Raw genomic sequence first — 18,257 nt, forward strand, 5'->3', positions numbered from 1 at the left:
ATACGCATCTTGTACACGCTAAGATCTTCAAGCACTCTGCATATTCAGTGTAAAATCACAAAGGAAACAAAATGTTCAAATTTCTGCTCTATGTCCCTATTTCTCTTCAAGGAGACTTGAAGTTCTCCGTTTGTCTCTTCAAGAGTCAAGCAGCTCTCTTGGTATTCTTACAGGCTTTTTGCTACAAAATCACACCAACAAAAGGGCCCTGCCAGGATCCTCAGATCTGCGGTACTCTCTGATGGTTTGGCATTTAACAGGGGGTGTCCTGGTGAGTTGAAATAGCTCTCGTGCTGGTGCAGGCAACCACCACAGGTCTCCTCACCACAAGAAGCTGTGAAACCAGCGTTCCCTCACCCTTCTGCCATGCCGTGGCGATGCTCAGCAGCCCCCAGGGCAGCGGACACCCCCTTGGCCTCTTGCCCTGCCCCTCTCCTTGCATCCCAAGCAAAAGCCACTCCACAGCCCACGATTAAAAGGTTTGCAGCTTTCCTGTCGATTTCAGCGTGCTGGATATGGAGGGGAACATTTTGAGCTGCACACCCTTGGTGCCAATTAGATTAACCAGAGACCGGCACCTGTGAGCACTTAAGGGTGTAGCCGCCATGCTTCAGTCTCATTAAGCTAATGAATTAAGTCTGCAGGGCTGTACACCCGATGTCTTCATTTGCAGTCCCTGGCACCTCCATCATTCCGTCTGCCTAATAATTATTTTGCACAATTTGCACATCTCCAGGCCCTTTTTTTTAAATTTTTTTTTTAATTATTTTTTTTTCCCGGATGTTTACGCAACTACTTTTCCAGGCCGTTTCCCTTCAATTAGCTTAATGAACTTTCCCTGGGAGTCGCTAGGCGATTACCTGCCGATTTCACCCATCACCTAGAGGTTCCCTGTTGGTGACGGGGGGCCAGCAGGTTATGGGGCCGCCAGCTGTGAGATGCCCGGTCCCCCCACGTCCCCCTTGTCCCCTCCTGTCCCCTCCAGCAGCTGCTGAGCGCTGCGGCCGCATTTCCCCTGCGTGTCGGCAGGGTTCAGTGGCTGGCTGGGAGCAACGGCGAGGGAAGGCGGCCGGCTCCACAGCCGCCCCTCCCGCCCCGCAGCCTTCCCCTCCTCGCCCTGCGCACCCCGGCTCCGAGCCTGGCCGGGGGGGGAGCTGAGGGCGGCGGTGCCCAGCCGGCAGCGCTGCCGGCCGCCTGCTGCCTCGCTCTCTCTCTCCCTGGCCCCGGAGGTGAGGCACCTGTCAGCGGCCGGGCCGAGCCGTGCCAGGCGAAGGGAGGCAGGGAGGGAAGGGGACGGCTGCGGCGGGGCGCGGCGGCTTCTCCTCCTTCTCCTCCTCCTCCTCCTCTTCCTCCTCCTCCCCCCCCCGCTCGGCGGCCCCGGCCGCCTGCAATGGCGTTGGGGCGGCTGGCGGCTGCCGTCAGCTCTCCGCAGAGCCGCCGAGGAGGAGGAGGAGGAGGAGCGGGCGGCCGGGTAAGGCTGCGGGGGAGCCCCCCGGCACCGGGCTTTTGTTCCCCGGGGCCCCGCCGCAAGGTGCTGGCGGTGCGGGAGGGGAGCGGTGCGGGTGTGCGGGGGGCTCCGGGGCTCAACTTGGCTCCCCGCAGCCAGCGGCGCAGCGGGGGCGAGGAAATGGGTGGCGGGGGGGGGGGGGAGACGGAGCTCCGCAGGCACCGGGATGGGCTCCGGGGGCGGCCGCGACCCCGGCCCCTTTCTGCGGCTGCTGCGGGGAGTTTGGGTGCAGCTCCCCGAGCTGCCAGCCCCGTTTTTTTGGGGGGAGCGCCTCGCATTTGATGGCACCGCTACCATTTCCCGGAGAGAGCCGGGGAAGCGGAGCCGCCGCGCTTGCATGAATCTCTCTATCGATGCGCGCATTGCCATGGTTATTCGTGAGTAACTCAGGCGTTCGTTTTGTTTTTTTTTTTTTTTTTAATTTTTTGGAAAAATTCGCTATCAGGAGGAGCGTTTCCGTGCTGCCTCTGCTTGCCTGTCCGTGGCACCGTCCTTCTTTGTGAGCCTTGCGCTGCGGAGCGATGCCCCCCCGGCTTGCAAATGTCTCAGCGTGCAAAAGTTTTGGGCTGACAAGTTTCCACGTGTCGGTGTAGCGTGAGATTGGTATTTTATTTCATTTTTTTTTCCGCTTCTTTTGTAAAATCTGTCGAATAACCGCGGAGGGAAATCAGGGCTCGGATTTAGGGAAGCGCAAGTGCCTGCCGATTCAGGGAACCCTGCTTTCTGTTGCAGGTTGAAGCTGCTGCTGCCCTCCGAAGCCCTCCGTCCTGCCTGTGCTTAGGTACCTGCCTCCAGAGCTTCTCCCGAGGATGGCCCCGCTGCAGGGCACTGCCTCCTGAGGAAAACCCTTCCCAAGCAGGATCTCGGTTGTAGCAGCTGACTGAGAGCGGCACCGGGGAAACTATGTGAGCTGGTTTTGCAGCCCTGAAGTAAACATGATGAAAACGGAGTCCTCGGGAGAGAGATCAACCCTCCGGAGTGCCTCTCCTCACAGGAATGCTTACAGGACTGAGTTCCAGGCGCTGAAAAGCACCTTTGACAAACCGAAATCAGATGGAGACCAAAAAACGAAAGAGGAAGGAGAGGCCTCTCAGAGCAGGGGAAGGAAATATGGCTCAAATGTCAATAGGATTAAGAACTTGTTCATGCAGATGGGCATGGAGCCCACGGAGAGCGCTGGAGTTGCCCCCAAAACCAGGGGGAAAGGTGGCCCTCCATCGCCTCAAAGACGAATCAGGCCCAAAGAATTTGTAGAAAAAACAGACGGTTCAATTGTAAAGTTGGAATCTTCTGTTTCGGAAAGGATTAGTAGGTTTGATACTATCCACGATGGCCCTTCTTACTCCAAGTTTACCGAAACTCGGAAGATGTTTGAGCGAAACGCTCATGAGACGGGCCCCTCCAATCGCTATTCCCCAAAGAAAGAGAAAGCGGCGTCCACCGAGCTCGCGGATGAGTGGTGCAGCTCCAAGTCTCACAGGGGCAGCACCGATTCCCTGGACAGCCTGAGCCCCAGGACTGAGACCGTCTCCCCAACGGTGAGTCAGCTCAGCGCCGTGTTTGAGAACGCTGACGCACACAACGTAATCGTTCTGGAAAAGGCAGAGAACAACGAAGAGTACTCCGTAACTGGTCACTACCCGCTAAACCTCTCCTCCACTGTCGCAAATATCTCCTCCCCTGTTGCAAACCTCGAGGGCTTCAGCCCTCTGAAGGATGCCAGCACGTGGTCTCCGCCAGCCAAACCGGCTGCAGGCCCCATGTCTGTTGAGCACTCTCAGCAGAATAGCGCGCCGTCAGCACCACGACAGAAGGTGTCTACAGGCACGCCGTCAGGTTCAAAAACAACTGAAGAAATAAAAAAGAACGCAGAAGCAAGTGCTGACCCTGGTGAGAGCTCCGTGGGGAATCAACAGGAGTCGGTACTTGACAGCGAAAGATGTCTGGACAGTTCTGCGAGGAGTAAGTCAAAAACAGACGCAGAAATTGCCTTGCGACCAAAGGAACTGTCAGAACATGCAGAGGGCATCGCTGATAGGCCTGAAGCTGCAGAAACACCGAGAAATTTAGTTTCAGATTTAGCAGCAGATGCCGTTTCGGATGCCACCGAGACCCATTACGATGATGCAAGTGAAAAAGAAGCACATGAAGATGTGAATAATTTCCAGAGTTCCCATGTGTACATGCACTCTGACTACAATGTGTATAGGGTACGATCGAGGTATAACTCGGACTGGGGAGAGACAGGTACTGAACAGGATGATCAGGATGACAGTGACGAAAATAACTGTTACGAGCCTGATATGGAATACTCTGAAATTAATGGATTGCCAGATGAAGACGAAATCCCAGCCAACAGAAAAATACAGTTCAGCCGTGCTCCGATTAAGGTAAAGTTTCCTACATTCTTTTCCTGCGGTTTGGTTGATTTTCAAACACAGCTTTTTATGAGGTACGTTTTGACAGTTGAATTTGGCTCTGAAAAGATTGCAGAGGATCTCTCGGTATATGGTTTTATTACAGTCAGCCAGCGAGTGTAACCTTAAATGAAGTAAGGAAGCTGAGCTCTGATGAGCTTGTGTCATTTCCTAGGCTCCTTGATGGCTGACTGAGCTCACAGAAATTGGGAATGACAGCAAGGCTTATGAACTCTGAGAATTTTAACATGCATGTTTTGACTTACACGACTAAACTATAATCACGCGGTGAAACATAGAAGGGGGTATTTGGTGGCCTTTGTGCTGGTCGTTGTGTTTTTCTCATCTGAAATTGTGCCTTCTTTAGATCAGATGGCTTTTCTTCAGCTCTCCTCAGATGTTCTTTAAAGTCACTGTGCTTAAACACTGCGTCATGAAATGTAGTGTACTGTTGTAGAGTGGTTCTCCCTCGCTAGCAGAGGGCCGTCACTGTCCTTTCTGAATTGCTCGTCTTTTCTAGTAGCATCTTCACTCTTTTAAACTTTACTAAACCCTAATTTATGTGTGTTTAGTATATGTCAGTGCAAGTGAGAGGCTACAGAAAGGTAAAAGCCACTTGGCTAAAATACCTGGCTGGGTTTGTTGCAGAGTTCTTTCTGCTTTCTTTTTAAGTACCTTGAAATTACGGCTAAGAATGTGGGCTGTTTGGGGTATTTCCAGCTAGGAAGGAATACCTAGCTGTGCTTTGCTATACCAGCATTTGACTACTGAGTCTCAGGGATGTGTTATAAAAGCATTTTATTTCCAAGCGGTGCAAATGGTCTCAAGTGCACAATGCAAAAACATAGTCATTTTTCCAGAAATGGCTCTTGAAAAAGCCAGATATGGTGGAGTACTTGAAATGTACACATTGTTAAATTAAAAATCTTTTATTCAGATGCACTTTACTGTTATTGTGCACATTTATTAATGAAAATTATTAAATCAACTAACAAGTGTCACTGCTGAACATGAGGGAATGTGATTTGCAAGGTCTGCTTTATCATCATCTGTGGTTTGTGTTAGAGTAAGGTATATATGTTTGCATATTTTCTTGATCTGAATGAGGTAACCAGGTTTCCATGTTTGTTTATTAGGGGGGTGGAGGAAGGTGAATGGTCTTGTGTTCTTTGAGCTTGTAAAATACCATTTTTTACACTGAAACAAAATTTTCAGAGCCAAGATGATGGATTTTGTTGTTGTTAGTATTTTATTCAGGCTTGTGTCATTCACCAAGAATTCAAACAGTGTTTGTGCTCCCTCTGGATTATTCGTGTAATTAAACTAGACCGTTTTCTTTAAATTTTTTGGAGATGAAGTAGGGGAAACTTGTATTACAAAGGATTATGGAAGTTCCCCCCTCCCTCCCTTTCCCCCTTAGGCTGTCCGAACAGACAAGATGATGTTTCTGCCTTCTGAAAAGTTTATCAATCATGCATAGAAAATTGCGTTATAATATTTATTACAGTTCCACAGCATAAGAATTCAGAAAGCAAAACAACACTGATACTATTCTTGATGTTAAGATTTGTTGCTTTTCCAGTTTCGAAAGAGCTAACAGTGATGTTGCTGCTTTGGTGTATTACTGCAGGCTGTCTGAATTATGCTATCATGCCCAAGTGTTACAAGAATATTCTTTTTTTATTTAGATAAAACAATTTTCTTCTTGAGATCTTCGTGCTATATTTATTTCATGTTATGTATTATCAAGTGATAGTAACAGTCCATCAATTGTTTGTTGAAGTAATGAGAGAGTCCATTTGTCATGGCTTTAGGAATAGAGCATTCTTAACGAGCTTACCCAAAGTAAAAGAATCATTGCTTTAATTATTTTAGTATTGTAGATAGCAGGAAGACAGAATAAAAGCTGCATGTAGAGAGGAGTGTGGAAGAGGTTGGGAGATCCCATGCGAGTGCTTTCTGTCCCGGGCACCGCAGACACGTGCAATCCTCTGGGCACGTGGGGAAAGCAGAAGTGAGACCTCGAGGAAGGCTTCGCTAAGAGGAAGAAGCACAGCAGAAGCTGTGGAAAATGAAAAGCTACTTTTGCCTAGCCTTCCCCCTCTCCTCTTGCACTCCGTGACTCCCTTGGCCATGGCATCACTGTGGGCAGGGATTTGGGGAAGAGCAGCTGGGGAAAACCCTGCGGGTCCTGGGGAGCTTGTGGTCCTCTGGGATCCCACGTTGCCTCTTTCACAGCTTTGCTAATTCAGCACGCTGCTAGGAGGTCAACATCCACCTTTGATAAGCAGTTTCTGTCCAGCAAATATGTGTCAATGGTCAGTGCACTGAGCAATGGGGACTTGTGCTCTGTCCCCTCTCGCACTTCTGGCATACAGATTTAGCAGATCACTCTCTTCAGCTGCCCAGCACATGGAAATGATGCTCACTAGCCAAAGAGACAGTAACTGTGTAAGAATTTTTCCATTCTTGACAACTTAATGTGTTACTGTGCATAATGTCTTTTGTTAATACTTTCCTTAGTTGTCTTATGCATAGTATAACTGAGAGAGAAAAAACACAAAGCAACTGAGGAGTATCTTCTGAACTGCTGAAAACCAATTTGCCTTTGTTAAAATGGAGCAATTTGTGCTCAGCTACTCTGCTACACAGCAGTGTTAAAAGTCCAATCCAAACTTGAGATGGTTAATGTGAATTTCACGGTATTGTTCCTCCTCTCTCCTTCTACAGGTGAGCTCTGAAATAATTAACAGAATTGGCATTTGAATGTGTATCCTGCGAAACGAGTGGGTAGTGAGTGCCACTCAAGGGTCTCGACAGCATAAATGTCTTTAAATCGGTGATGGTTAAACTATTTTTTCGAGGGAATTTTCAGGTAGATATTTAAGAAATAAATGAGAAGAGCGCTAAGATGGAAGAGCAAAGAGATGGAAGGAGATTCTGTTGGCATTTAGGAGAGGCCTTTTGTCCCATAAGTGGAGATGCTTTGGACTATGAGAAGTACTGAAATATAGGCAGGAGGATGAACAAATAACATTTTATTTATCACACTGATCAAGATTGAATCCTTCTTATTGCCTGAGCAGGAAACGTATTTAGAAACTAGCTGTGAAGAGAAGCGCTCAAGTCAAGGGTTACTTGCAATTCTGCTCTGTTGGAGCCTGTAATTTCCCTGTCACGGATCCCGTGCTCTGCTCTAGGACTGTGTGTTATGGTTGCTGATCTTGTCTGTGTTGGAGTAGGTGGCTGCCCGGGGGTCAGTGCAGGCTTGGGGAATTTCTTGGTATTTGGAGCGTCGCATCACTGGTGTGAGTGGTTGTGCAAAAATACAATCAAATGTGTGGTGTTTTTTTTTTTTTTTTTTTTTTTTTTTTCAGGATGGTTTTCTATGAAAACAAAAGCAGAAATCGTGTGGTTTATTGGTCTTCAGTTGAGTTTTGCAGAGTTGACTGGGGTTTGGCGCTGAAGAGTCACAGAATCATTGAGGTTGGACTTGATGATCTTGGAGATCTCTTCCAGCCATGAACCGAGCACTGCCAAGCCCACTACTAAACCACGTCCCTTAGCACCTTATCCACATGTCTTTTAAATATCTCCAGGGATGGTGACACTACCACTTTCCTGTGCAGCCTGCTCCAATGACTATCAACCCTTTCAGTAAAGAAATTTTTCCTAATATCCAACCTAAACCTCCCCTGGTTCAACCTGAAGCCATTTCCTCTTGTCCTGTGGCTTCTTGCTTGGGAGAAGAAACTGACCCCCACGTCATTACAGTCTCCTTTGATGTAATTGTAGAGAGCAATAAGGTCTCCCCTGAGTCTCCTCTTCTCCAGACTGAACAACCCCAGTTCCCTCAGCCGCTCCTCACAGGACTTGTGCTCTAGGCCCTTCACCAGCTTTGTAAGCCCTCTCTGGACACAAAATTTGCTGCTTCCCAAACATTGCAGGCTAATTGGGCAGGGTTGGCCAGCAGTGCACAATTTATTACCTCATATCTTTGCATGCTTTGGCACCTGGGAATGTATTAATTGTCCAAATCATAAATGTTTATGAGCCATCCTTCCTCTGTCCTGGATGGAATTAGGGTGGAAGATGAATGCTCGCCTCTCTTTCTTCCCACAAGTCTGATATCTTGGTAGCTGATGGCTACACCTTCAGTTAGTGCCCTCTTTCTGGCACAAGGTACGTGTTGAACCATTTAAAGCTGTTTGGTGTCTGCTGCTGACCCTCCTTGTGCAAGTTTCTGCTGCTCTGACTTTGTCCTGCCCGGCTGAGGGGCTTGGGGAGGGCAACTTGTGGTGGGACGAGAGGTGTCCCTAGGGATAAGGGAAGCTAACAGGAATGGAAGGGATATTGCAGATGTCTCCTCCGTGCTTCGACTAGTTTTACACAAAGGGGTTGTAAGCACTTGTGAGTGCTTCATAGCTTCTTTCTCTCTTCTGTGGTGCAAGGTGAGTATGGCATTTAAGCTTTCCGGATTATGTTTGGTTCACATTTTCTTCAGGAATCTGAATTCGTGCTTTTCTCTTTTTTTTTCAAGTGAGCCTTGAAGAGGTTTTACAAGAAGTACCATGACCGTAGCTTAGTGTAAAGTATAAATGACAGTTGTATTTACTGAAGTTGTCTTGAAATTTCTTAGGAACTGTATGCTGTTTTGTTTTTGTTTTTTTAATTTAAAAATCAGTTGAAGGAGTAATTTTTTCCTATAGTTATTCCCCATTTCTCTCATTAAAACATATTCAGGTTTGTGAATTATGATGAAGAATGAGTCTGAAACAATTTGACACTATAATTACTTTGGAAATCATTACTCTCCAAAATATTATTATTCTTTACCTAATAAACATCAAAATAAGGTATGCTGAAAACATTTTCAAGTCTCAGTGTTGAAAAAGGAAATACTTCTTGGCTGATTCAACATTTGGTATGGTATTTACCCATGGCTGTTAAGATGTTGATGAATTGTTTTGGATCAGGAAGTCATACGTCAGAGTTAACCTGTCCATAAGCATTTTACGGTCCCAGGCTCCTGCCTTGCTCGTGCTTCTATTCGTGTTTCGATTAAGTGAATACGGAGCTGAATTTGGATGATCTCCACATCTCCCTGCCAGGCTCAGTGAGCCTATGATTCTCTAAATGAAGTAGTCCTGGCATGAGTTAGGGCACTTCTGGGAGGTGGATGTCAAAGGCAGGACTTGCAGAAGGATCTGCAGGCTATGTTATATTTAAAATGAGTACAGAATATGAGAAATTCATCTGTTTTTGAGTGGGTTGCTTAAGAATCTGTACAGATAAATAAAGATGCGTAGCTTCCTTCTGAAATCACAAAGGGATTTTTGCTCTTTCCTTAAATTTGCTTCTCCACTGTAGCTCCTGTGTCCATACTTTGGTTACAGCATTAGGAGAGGAAGGTGGTTTTGGCTGAAGCACGAAACTAGGAATTAAATAGCCTCAGGCTCTGGCGCTGATTTCTCTTGTAATATTGAATAAGTCACTGAACCCTTTATGCTGGTATTTGAGCTCTGTAAAATGGACAGCAAGATGTTTAACAACTCTATTAATTCCCATTTGTAAAGTAGTTTGAGATACTGAGCTATTGTTTGGGTAGCTTGAGCTATGCATATTATGGCACATAACATGAGTTTATGCATTTTTTCAGGCATAGGGAACTCTACAGACAGGGTAGTAATACAGTAGGTTGTGTTGTGTTGTAATCAGAGATTGTGATGCTAACTTTCATTATTTGTAAAAGTTAACAACTTAAAACTTCTTTGTGCTGGTGGTACAATATATAGAGCATTTCTGGGACCTGGCTTTATGTTTTAATTACGTTTGTTATGAGAAATCTTGGCAGAAGCTTTAATATTTTTTGTCAGGGAAAGGAACAGTAAATATTTTCCTGTAAATACTAAGCATTCAAAGAGTGGATGCTCTCAGGTGAAGAACAACGAGGAAGGGATAAGACATTCCAGCACAAGTGTCTCCTACATGGTTATCTCATGTGAAGTGCATTATTGAGGTGGGGTTGTATGCTTTCACTGAATCAGAGTCTTCTGCACATGGTAATTTCAGGTGCAGACAAGTTTTCTTACATTAAATATTCAGGAAATTATATTGGAATACAGTAAATACAATTAAGCTGTTATTCTAGCCCAATATATTGTGGAGAGTTTAATTTCATTACTAGGTCTAGGGACTGGTTATTCCTGGATGCAGTGTTCACACACAGTTGCTGAACTAAACAGAAATAATGTTCCTTAGATCTTGGGTTTACAATCACTGGGGACATTCGAGAAGAGCCGTTTGTAGAAACCAAGTTTACATTGAGTGGTTGGTTGAGTGAATCAGAGGTTTATGTGGTTTAAATTTAAAGGGTTTTCCAATTAAAGGTTTTGAATTTCGGAAGTGCAGACTGAAAGCTGTAGGGAAATAGACTGAAATTAGGTGAAACAAAGAGCTAAGGGAATTAAGGTTGGGTTCTTGGAACCTCCATGATTCAGAATTAGAAAACCTGTATTTGGATTTGCATCCCAGGAAAAGGCAGAGTACATGAGCAGAAGAATCACGGACCTGACTAAAAGAAAAGTCAGCCAAGGAGAGTATCAGAAGCTAGCCAAGAATTTGCAAGGAGTGGCAAAAGGGGTTGTTTGAAAAAATGAAAGTTGTCAGAGAGTTCAGAAGTTTTAAAGTGTGAATAGGATCTTGCCAGAAATCAAGCTGAGTTTGACCTTGTAAAGGAAAATAATCCAAGAAGTAGAAAGCTTTTTATCTGTTAACTACAAAACAGGACAGGAAGCGGGGCGTTATGCAGTAAGCAGGAGGTTGTGATTAAAACTATCATCCCCGGTTTATATTAATGTTTTGCCTTCATTTTTGATGCAGTTGGTCATGTTGCACATAGGGTCATGATTAAGACTGAAATAGGGTGTATGGGAAGAAACTCTGACAGTGGAATTTCTTCAAGTGAAACGAAGATGAAGTCTAAAGTTCCCAGTGCTCACGTTTGATGGGGGCTAGAGGGAGGAAGCTGTATTTCAGAAAGTCTTGTAGCAAACGTTTCAAAACACAGAACTAACAGCAGTATCAAAACAGAGATGGTAATTTAACTTCAAAAGAGCAAATGCAGCAGCTATTTTTTAGAATAGAGTAGTAGAGGTGGTTCTGGCAGCTTGAAAATTCTTAATCTTTTTTTTTTTTTCTTCTATAGCAAAGCAATAGAAGAAACTTTAAAAAGAATAATTGAAGGCAGGGAGGCAAATGGAAAAATGGAATACATGTGGATGGATTTATGAGAGGTAGCATATGTCAGACTAAATTAGTATCTGCCTTTGATGAGGTGGAAGACCTTGTTAAAAATTTCAGTAGTTCTCTTTTTGGAAGTGGGAGCATGCTAATGACACTTGCTTATGGCAGCAAGTGGGGAAGCCTACCATTGCATAGAAGGATTGCAATAAAATACGGGCGACTGGGCAGGCTTGAGCTGTGGAGGTGGATTTATGGGTAAGAAGTTTCACAGCAAACTCCCTCATTTGTAGGGAGAGAGCTCAGGAGAAAGCCACCCTGCGACTCACTCACGCAGAATGACAGCGGCAACCTGTGGTGTAATGCAGCTGTGAGGACGGGAAATGGCATTCTGGATACATGAAGCAACATATTTTGGTAGCGGTAGGGAATTTCTGAAAGTCTTTTTATAACTCACTAAGGAGACTTCATCAGGACTGTGCTGAATTTTGCTTCAGCCCAGTGAGTTTGCAGGAGAGCTGCAGCAACTAGCTGCTCTTAATCTTTCATTTTCGTGGTGAGTTCCATCATAAAACAGGGGGCTTAATAAATTTATCTTGCTCAGTGAGGGATGGCAAAGTATTGAAAAAGAGCATAATTGCATCTCTGGTATATTCATAAAGAAAAAGCACCCGAGGGCTAAGTGGCAGTGTTCCCCTTTTAAGGTGGAATTGAGCATTTTCCAAGTAGGATTAAAGCGTCATAATGGCAGGCAATGACACAGACAATTTCCTTCTCTTTTCCTATGCTCCTAATAGGCTATTGTATTGTCTAACAGTGTCTATTAATTCCACTGAGGGATGGAATTTCCTTCAGTGCTGTTGAATTTGCAGGCCACGAATAATCTGTTAAAAAAAAAGTCCCTGCCATTCCTGCAGTTAAATGGTACAAAAGGATACCTGTTGTTCTCCGGTGTCCTTCGCATAGGGAAAGTATCCTGGTGAGAGCAGAAGCAGATTTTGCTCACCAGGACCGATCCAGGGGACCTGTCGGCCCACTCGGGTATTTCCATATGATGAGGTCAGGGGAAGGTGTGAATGTGGAATTGAGCTCTTACGAGAGGTTTGCCTTGTGTTATCGCACATGGAGCAGTGCTTTTTAGCCTGAGCACATCTGTAACTTTCCTATGTTCCTCTCTGCAGTCTCCATCTACCTCATTATTCAGTGCATGGTCTCAAGGGCATAAGATGCTGGTTCTCGTTGAAAGGATATCTTTTAATATTCTGACTGTGCTGCATGTAGGCCTAGTGCCTTTTAGTTGATAACGTTCCTGTATTATGCATTTAGTATTCACATTATTTGTTTTAAGGCAGTAAGCTATAGAGGCTCTTAAAAGTCATACTATCAAATTCCTGTCTAATTCATCTAGATCGTGGCCTCCATGGTAAACAAACCTCTCAAGGTTTTATCCAGCTTGTAATCATCTTCACATCTTTGTAAGTTTGCAGTCATTTTTAAGATTGACATATTCAGATATTGACATATTTCGACACTCTAGGTATGTGGATTCTGACATATTCAAGTATTTTACTGATAGCTCTGCCTTCCTAGAAGCCAAAGATACCTGTTTGTTAATGTCAATATGTGTAGTTGTCCAGTAGGCTTTATTGTGCATGGACTTACTAAACAAAATACTTATTTTAATACTGTGTAAGGGCAAACCAGAGAAAACTCTTGATTTTGGAGATTTTGAGCACTCTAGGGGAAAAAACAAACAAACAACACAGTAGTTATAAGCTAGAAATGTGGCAGAGTGTACTAATGAAACCAAGAATGTTTCAGTATGGTGCTGAAGACCATGAGGCTGCCAGACCACACAGCTTTTTATTTGTCTTTGCCCACCCTTCTCCTTTGGAGTAGTTGCTCAGTTTTATCCCCTCTATTAACTTGGAAAGCTACCTAAAAACTGCATTCTTGGTATTTTGCACATTGCTTTTGTGTTAATATTTAAAATCTAGGGAGGGGGAAATCCCCTTAAATGGAGTTGTAAATTTTTTTTCTCTTCTATCCTTATGGTCAGTAAAGTAGTTTCTAACCTTAGTAGCTGTAGGTCCAAAATGACGACCAGAAGTTACTGTCTGTAAGTACCAGTGCGTGATACAGTCATTACCAGTAAGTCTTGACCATTAAAATGGAGAAGACACACATGACCAACCCGATAACCTTCTACTATGAAATGACTGGCTTGGTAGATGAGGGGAGAGCATTGGAGCTTGTCTGCTTTCAATTCAGGAAGGCTTTTGACATAGCGTCCTTGTGGAAAAGCTGATGAACTGTGGGCTGGATGAACAGACAGGAGGTAGATTGAAAATTGTCAAAATGGAGAAATTGGCTGATGGGAACTTCATGAAGGGCCAAGATCATCTGCACCTGGGGAGGGAGGAACAACCCAGGCACCAGGACATGCTGGGGGCTGTCTGGCTGGAAAGCAGCCTTGCAGAAAAGGACCAAGGGGTCCTGGTGGACACCAAGCAGTGTGTTGTAGTGCCAGCAGGTTGAGGGAGATGATCCTTCTCCTCAGCTGAGCCTTGGTGAGGCCTCATCAGGTATGCTGGGCTTCTCAGTGCAAGAGAGACATGGGCACACTGCAGAGTCCAACGCAGGGCCTCTAGGTTGGTGAATGGGCCGGAGCATCTCACCTTCGAGGAACGGCTGAGAGAGCCAGGACTATTGAGCCTGGAAAAGAGAAATCTCAGGGTGATCATTGCTCCTGTGTGTAATACCTGAAGGGAGGGTGCAAAGAGGACAGAGCCAGGCTCTTGTCATAGTGCCCAGTGACAGTGGCAGTGGGCATAACCTGAAACACAGGAGGTTCCCCTGAGCATCAGGAAGCACGTCTGTGCTGTGTGGGTGACCGAGCACTGGCACGGGTTGCCCAGAGAGGCTGTGGGATCTGCTCCTTGGAGATCTTCAGAAGTCACCTGGACATGGGCCTGGGCACCCTGCTCTGGGTGGCCAACCCTTGGCCCATTGGCCAGGGGGTCAGACCAGGTGGCCTCCACAGGTCCCTTCCATCCTCAGCCACTCTGTGATTAAGGCTTCATTTACATCAGAAAAGTAATTATGTTCCTGATAGTGACCTCTGGCAAAGGAAGCAGCTGAATTGCATCCAAGATTAATTCTTTAAAATTTGTCATTTGTAAAATATGCTAAGAGACTTCTCATGTTATTTATCATGTTATGACTTGTCTTAGTGGTGGGACTTGATAGGTGATGTTGATGGTTGGAGGTCTTGAAGGTATTTTCCAGCCTAGATGATTCTCCATTTCAATAAGAATCCAAGGTCTTGGAAATCCAAAGGTGATGCAGCAGTTCCTGTTTGACATTCCCTGCTTGTAATAGTTACCCTTGTTTAAACATACATGGATATTTTAACAAGAGCTCATTGAATACAGCTTGAATTACAGAATCACAGAATTGTCTAGGTTGGAAGAGACCTCAAGTTCACTGAGTCCAACCTCTGACCTAACACTAACAGTCCCCACTAAACCATATCCCTAAGCTCTACATCTAAACGTCTTTTAAAGATCTCCAGGGATGGTGACTCCACCACTTCCCTGGGCAGCCCATTCCAATGTCTAACAACTCTTTTGGTAAAGAAGTTCTTCCTAACATCCAACCTAAAACACCCCTGGCGCAACTTTAGCCCATAATTGCTACCTGTAATTATGGTGGAGTGGGGTCAGGTAAATGTCTGGGATGAAGAGGTTTCTTATGTATTTTCCTTCCCATAAAACTCATTTAGGTAGGGAAGTCCTGGGCTGTTCTTTGAGTTGTCTTCAAACTTTATCCCTTGTTTTTCAGTGTTGATAATTTGTATTTAATTGTTAATGAGTATTTCACTATTAAATATTGTAGAACCATATGGCAGATGGTGCTTTGTTGTAGAACGTGGTCACAGAGCTGAGTTTTTCTGGACTTCAAACAATGCGGAAATATCTAGAAGATGCAGCATTTTGACACTTTGCAAAAAAAAAAAAAAAAAAGCAAAGGGAAGAATTGCAGCTCTGTTGATTTGATGGCACACAGGATGTTACCTCAGTTGGTGACACAAGTTGGATGACATCCTTGTGCATATATACATGTACATGCATTACCCCGACAGACAGTGGGTTTAGCTTAAAGATTATTCATAGCCTTTTAGTATTTCCTGTTAACAAAAACTTAGACACAGCAATGTTTCCTGTTTGTCAATCAAAGTAACTATCTTAAAAAAAGGGTTTGAAGGTGTTTTTTTTTGTAAATACTTTGTATAGGATGAACAGAATGACCTAAGTTTATAAGTAATATTTAACAATACAAAAAGATTCGGGAAATGTTTTTAAAAGTACTATTACTTCAGTATTTATGACTAAGAAGAGACATTCGAAAGAACCCGAAGAAAAATAAAACTGTTGATGGGTACTGTTCATTTGCAGCAAAGGCAAAGCCTGCTGACATTTTACACGTGCCAGTAGCCTAAATACATGTTCCTCTTGCCGCCTGTCCCTCAGCTGTGTTAGCTCTGTTGAGAATTAGAGCATGAATGCTCAGGTGTGGTCATGTACTCAAAACCTGTGGTTATATTGGTAAATAATTCCGCTCTGTGCTGTACAGCGTCACTGCAATTGCAAAGTTACTTAGTAAAATGCATCGAGTTGCTAACATTTTTGAGTTTACCTATGAAATCCTTCCAATAATGATGGGAAAAGGCATTTTGCTGATTTCATCAAGTTCAACATCTCCCAGTAAGTTGGTATCACCGGACACGACCAATGGCAAGATATAAAAACATGTGAGAGATTAGTGGGATTTTTATTTGTGTTGCATTTTGAATAAAGGGATTAAAACAGAAAAACAGGACTATAGAGCAAATTGTTCTTTATACTTCTGGCTTAAAAGTTGATCTTTTAAAGCAGGTCTCTTGTGCTCATAGATGATTTTTGTTATTTATTTTATTTGCATAGTCCAATGGAATTTGTGTCTCTCTAAGCTCTGGAGAATGCTTGTTATTAATCCATGCCGTTTACCAGCGCATCAGTAGTCCCGTGGTACGGTGTTATCTGAAAAACGAAATTGAACCTTTCTTTACCACTTTGCCTCAATTGACTTCCTGATGTTATCTGAGTGTTGCAGCCTGCTTTTTTTTTTTTTTTTTTTTTTTTTTTTTTTCCCCCCTTCCCTATATTGATTTTGGGTAGTTGCCAGGCTGCAGTTATTATTGTTGATGGCCTAAGACATCATTTCAGTTTTTATTTTCTGTTACCTTGTTTTCTGGGGCTACATACTTGACATTTTGCATTACATTCTAAAAAGAAGAGAAAAAATAAGCTTCTCTTTTCTTTTTAACTATCAGTTTATTAATTTTTGTCATTGTTTTACATAGAGCAAAGTCACTGGAAAGACTGAAAAATTTTCTGTGGTGCCTTTTATGTTTTCTCTTACTGAGTTTATTTTGGTGAAGCACTGTCTGTGCATTTTTTTGGTGTGATTTCTTTATCTTCTGTTAGTGATATGCGGTGTTTTTTTTTTTTTTTTTTTTTTTTTTTTTTTTTTCCCATGGAAGCAGTTGTTAATCAGAAAAGATCCCTGTGTCTGTTTCCATTTTGTTCAGGTTTAAACTGAAAAAAACATTCTTTTGGATTTCGTAGACTGTACGTCTGTTCTGCCTGTAACAGTTCAGCAGTACTGTATTTTGCATCTGTCTCTGTTCAGCTGCTGACGGCAGTTCTGGTGTGCTCTCAGGAATGCACTTGAACCGATTAATTAATATTTGCTGGTTTATTAACTGGAAGTTGCTTTCTTTTGTGGGACAATGTTCATTAAAATACTGCAGCCTGTGTAACTGCTGTGATTTTGTCTCACGCTGTATTTTTTGGTATGACAATACAAGTGATCTAGATGAGCATGAAAACATTTATATGTCAGATTTAACTTGCTAAGCTTTGTAAATGCAAAGCAGCTTCATTCATTCTCAGTTTGTTCATGTCCTCATTCACTTTATCTCCTAACTTCACATCGGCATCACACTTTATCTCTTTTACTCTAACATAGCACTTTATGTAAATTCTTTCTATGTCTTTATTTTGTTATCATTTTTATAGCAAGATCCTAATTCATCCTCTTTGTAAGAGGTATGGCTCTAAAATATATTTTATATTATCTTAAAGTATATTATCAGGTTAATCTACATAAAAATGTCTCAATGAGTAAGAAACTAATTAGAAAGCAATGGACATAAGGAATACATGGAATTTCCACTTTATTGTTGACTGGGACCCAAGGAGACAAAGGGATCAGGTGAATGGCTTTGTGGCTGGTGCCACACTTGGGGTTTTGACCTCTACAATTCTAGGTGCACATCTGAGAGTCCAGGCATGCTGACACCAGACAAGGCACACCTGAGCATAGGGGACAAGAGTGTCCTGGGCGGCAAGCTGGCTGGCCTCATTAGCAGAGCTTTAAACTAGAGTCAGTGAGGGAGAGCGATGTACTTCAGAGTGACAGAGAAGAACCAGGGGACACCAGCACTTCAGGAAGCCACAGGGAAATACCCGTGAATTGTCCCAAACAGGCACTGACAGGATGAGAGCTTGTGGGTAAAAATTAAGGACTGGATCAATCAAGGCACAAGTCTGTGGGCCCTGAGGGCATGCATCCCAGGGTCCTGAGGGAACTGGCTGATGGAGTTAGAAAGGAAGACCCAGGGAGCTACAGACCCGGGAGCCTCACTTCTGTGCCTGGGAAGATCATGGGACAGATCCTCCTGGAAGCAATGTCAAGGGCATGTGCAGGACAAGGAGGTGATCCAAGACATCCAGCACAGCTTCACCAAGGGCAAATCGTGCCTGACCATTCTGGTGGCCTTCTCTGATGGAGTGACTGCATCAGTTGAAGACCAACTGATGTCATCTACCTGGACTTCTGTAAGGCCTTTGACACAGTCCCACGTGGCATCCTGATCTCTGAATTGGGGAGAGATGGATTTAAAGGGTGGACTATTTGGTGGATGAGGAATTCTCTGGGCATTGTTGCAGGGATTATGTGCTTCACCTGGCCAGCTCTTATAGGTA

At 44.1% G+C, this 18,257-nt stretch overlaps 1 protein-coding gene across 2 annotated transcripts in view; it reads left to right on the forward strand.

Annotated features, from left to right (window-relative positions):
* Positions 1 to 1,388: 1,388 nt before the first annotated feature.
* PPP1R9A (protein phosphatase 1 regulatory subunit 9A) overlaps positions 1,389 to 18,257 on the forward strand; it is a 152,278-nt gene continuing 135,409 nt past the window's right edge. For both annotated transcript variants that reach the window (XR_014618206.1, XM_084282148.1), the window contains exons 1-2: positions 1,389 to 1,471; positions 2,240 to 3,897. Coding sequence is in view for 1 of the 2 variants with exons in the window: in XM_084282148.1 (XP_084138274.1) it covers positions 2,443 to 3,897 (1,455 nt within the window). In the remaining variant the exon portion in view is untranslated. The remainder of the gene's footprint in view (positions 1,472 to 2,239; positions 3,898 to 18,257) is intronic.

Source organism: Netta rufina (genome assembly GCF_964035555.1).
Source record: "Netta rufina genome assembly, chromosome: 2".
Classification (NCBI taxonomy): domain Eukaryota; kingdom Metazoa; phylum Chordata; class Aves; order Anseriformes; family Anatidae; genus Netta; species Netta rufina.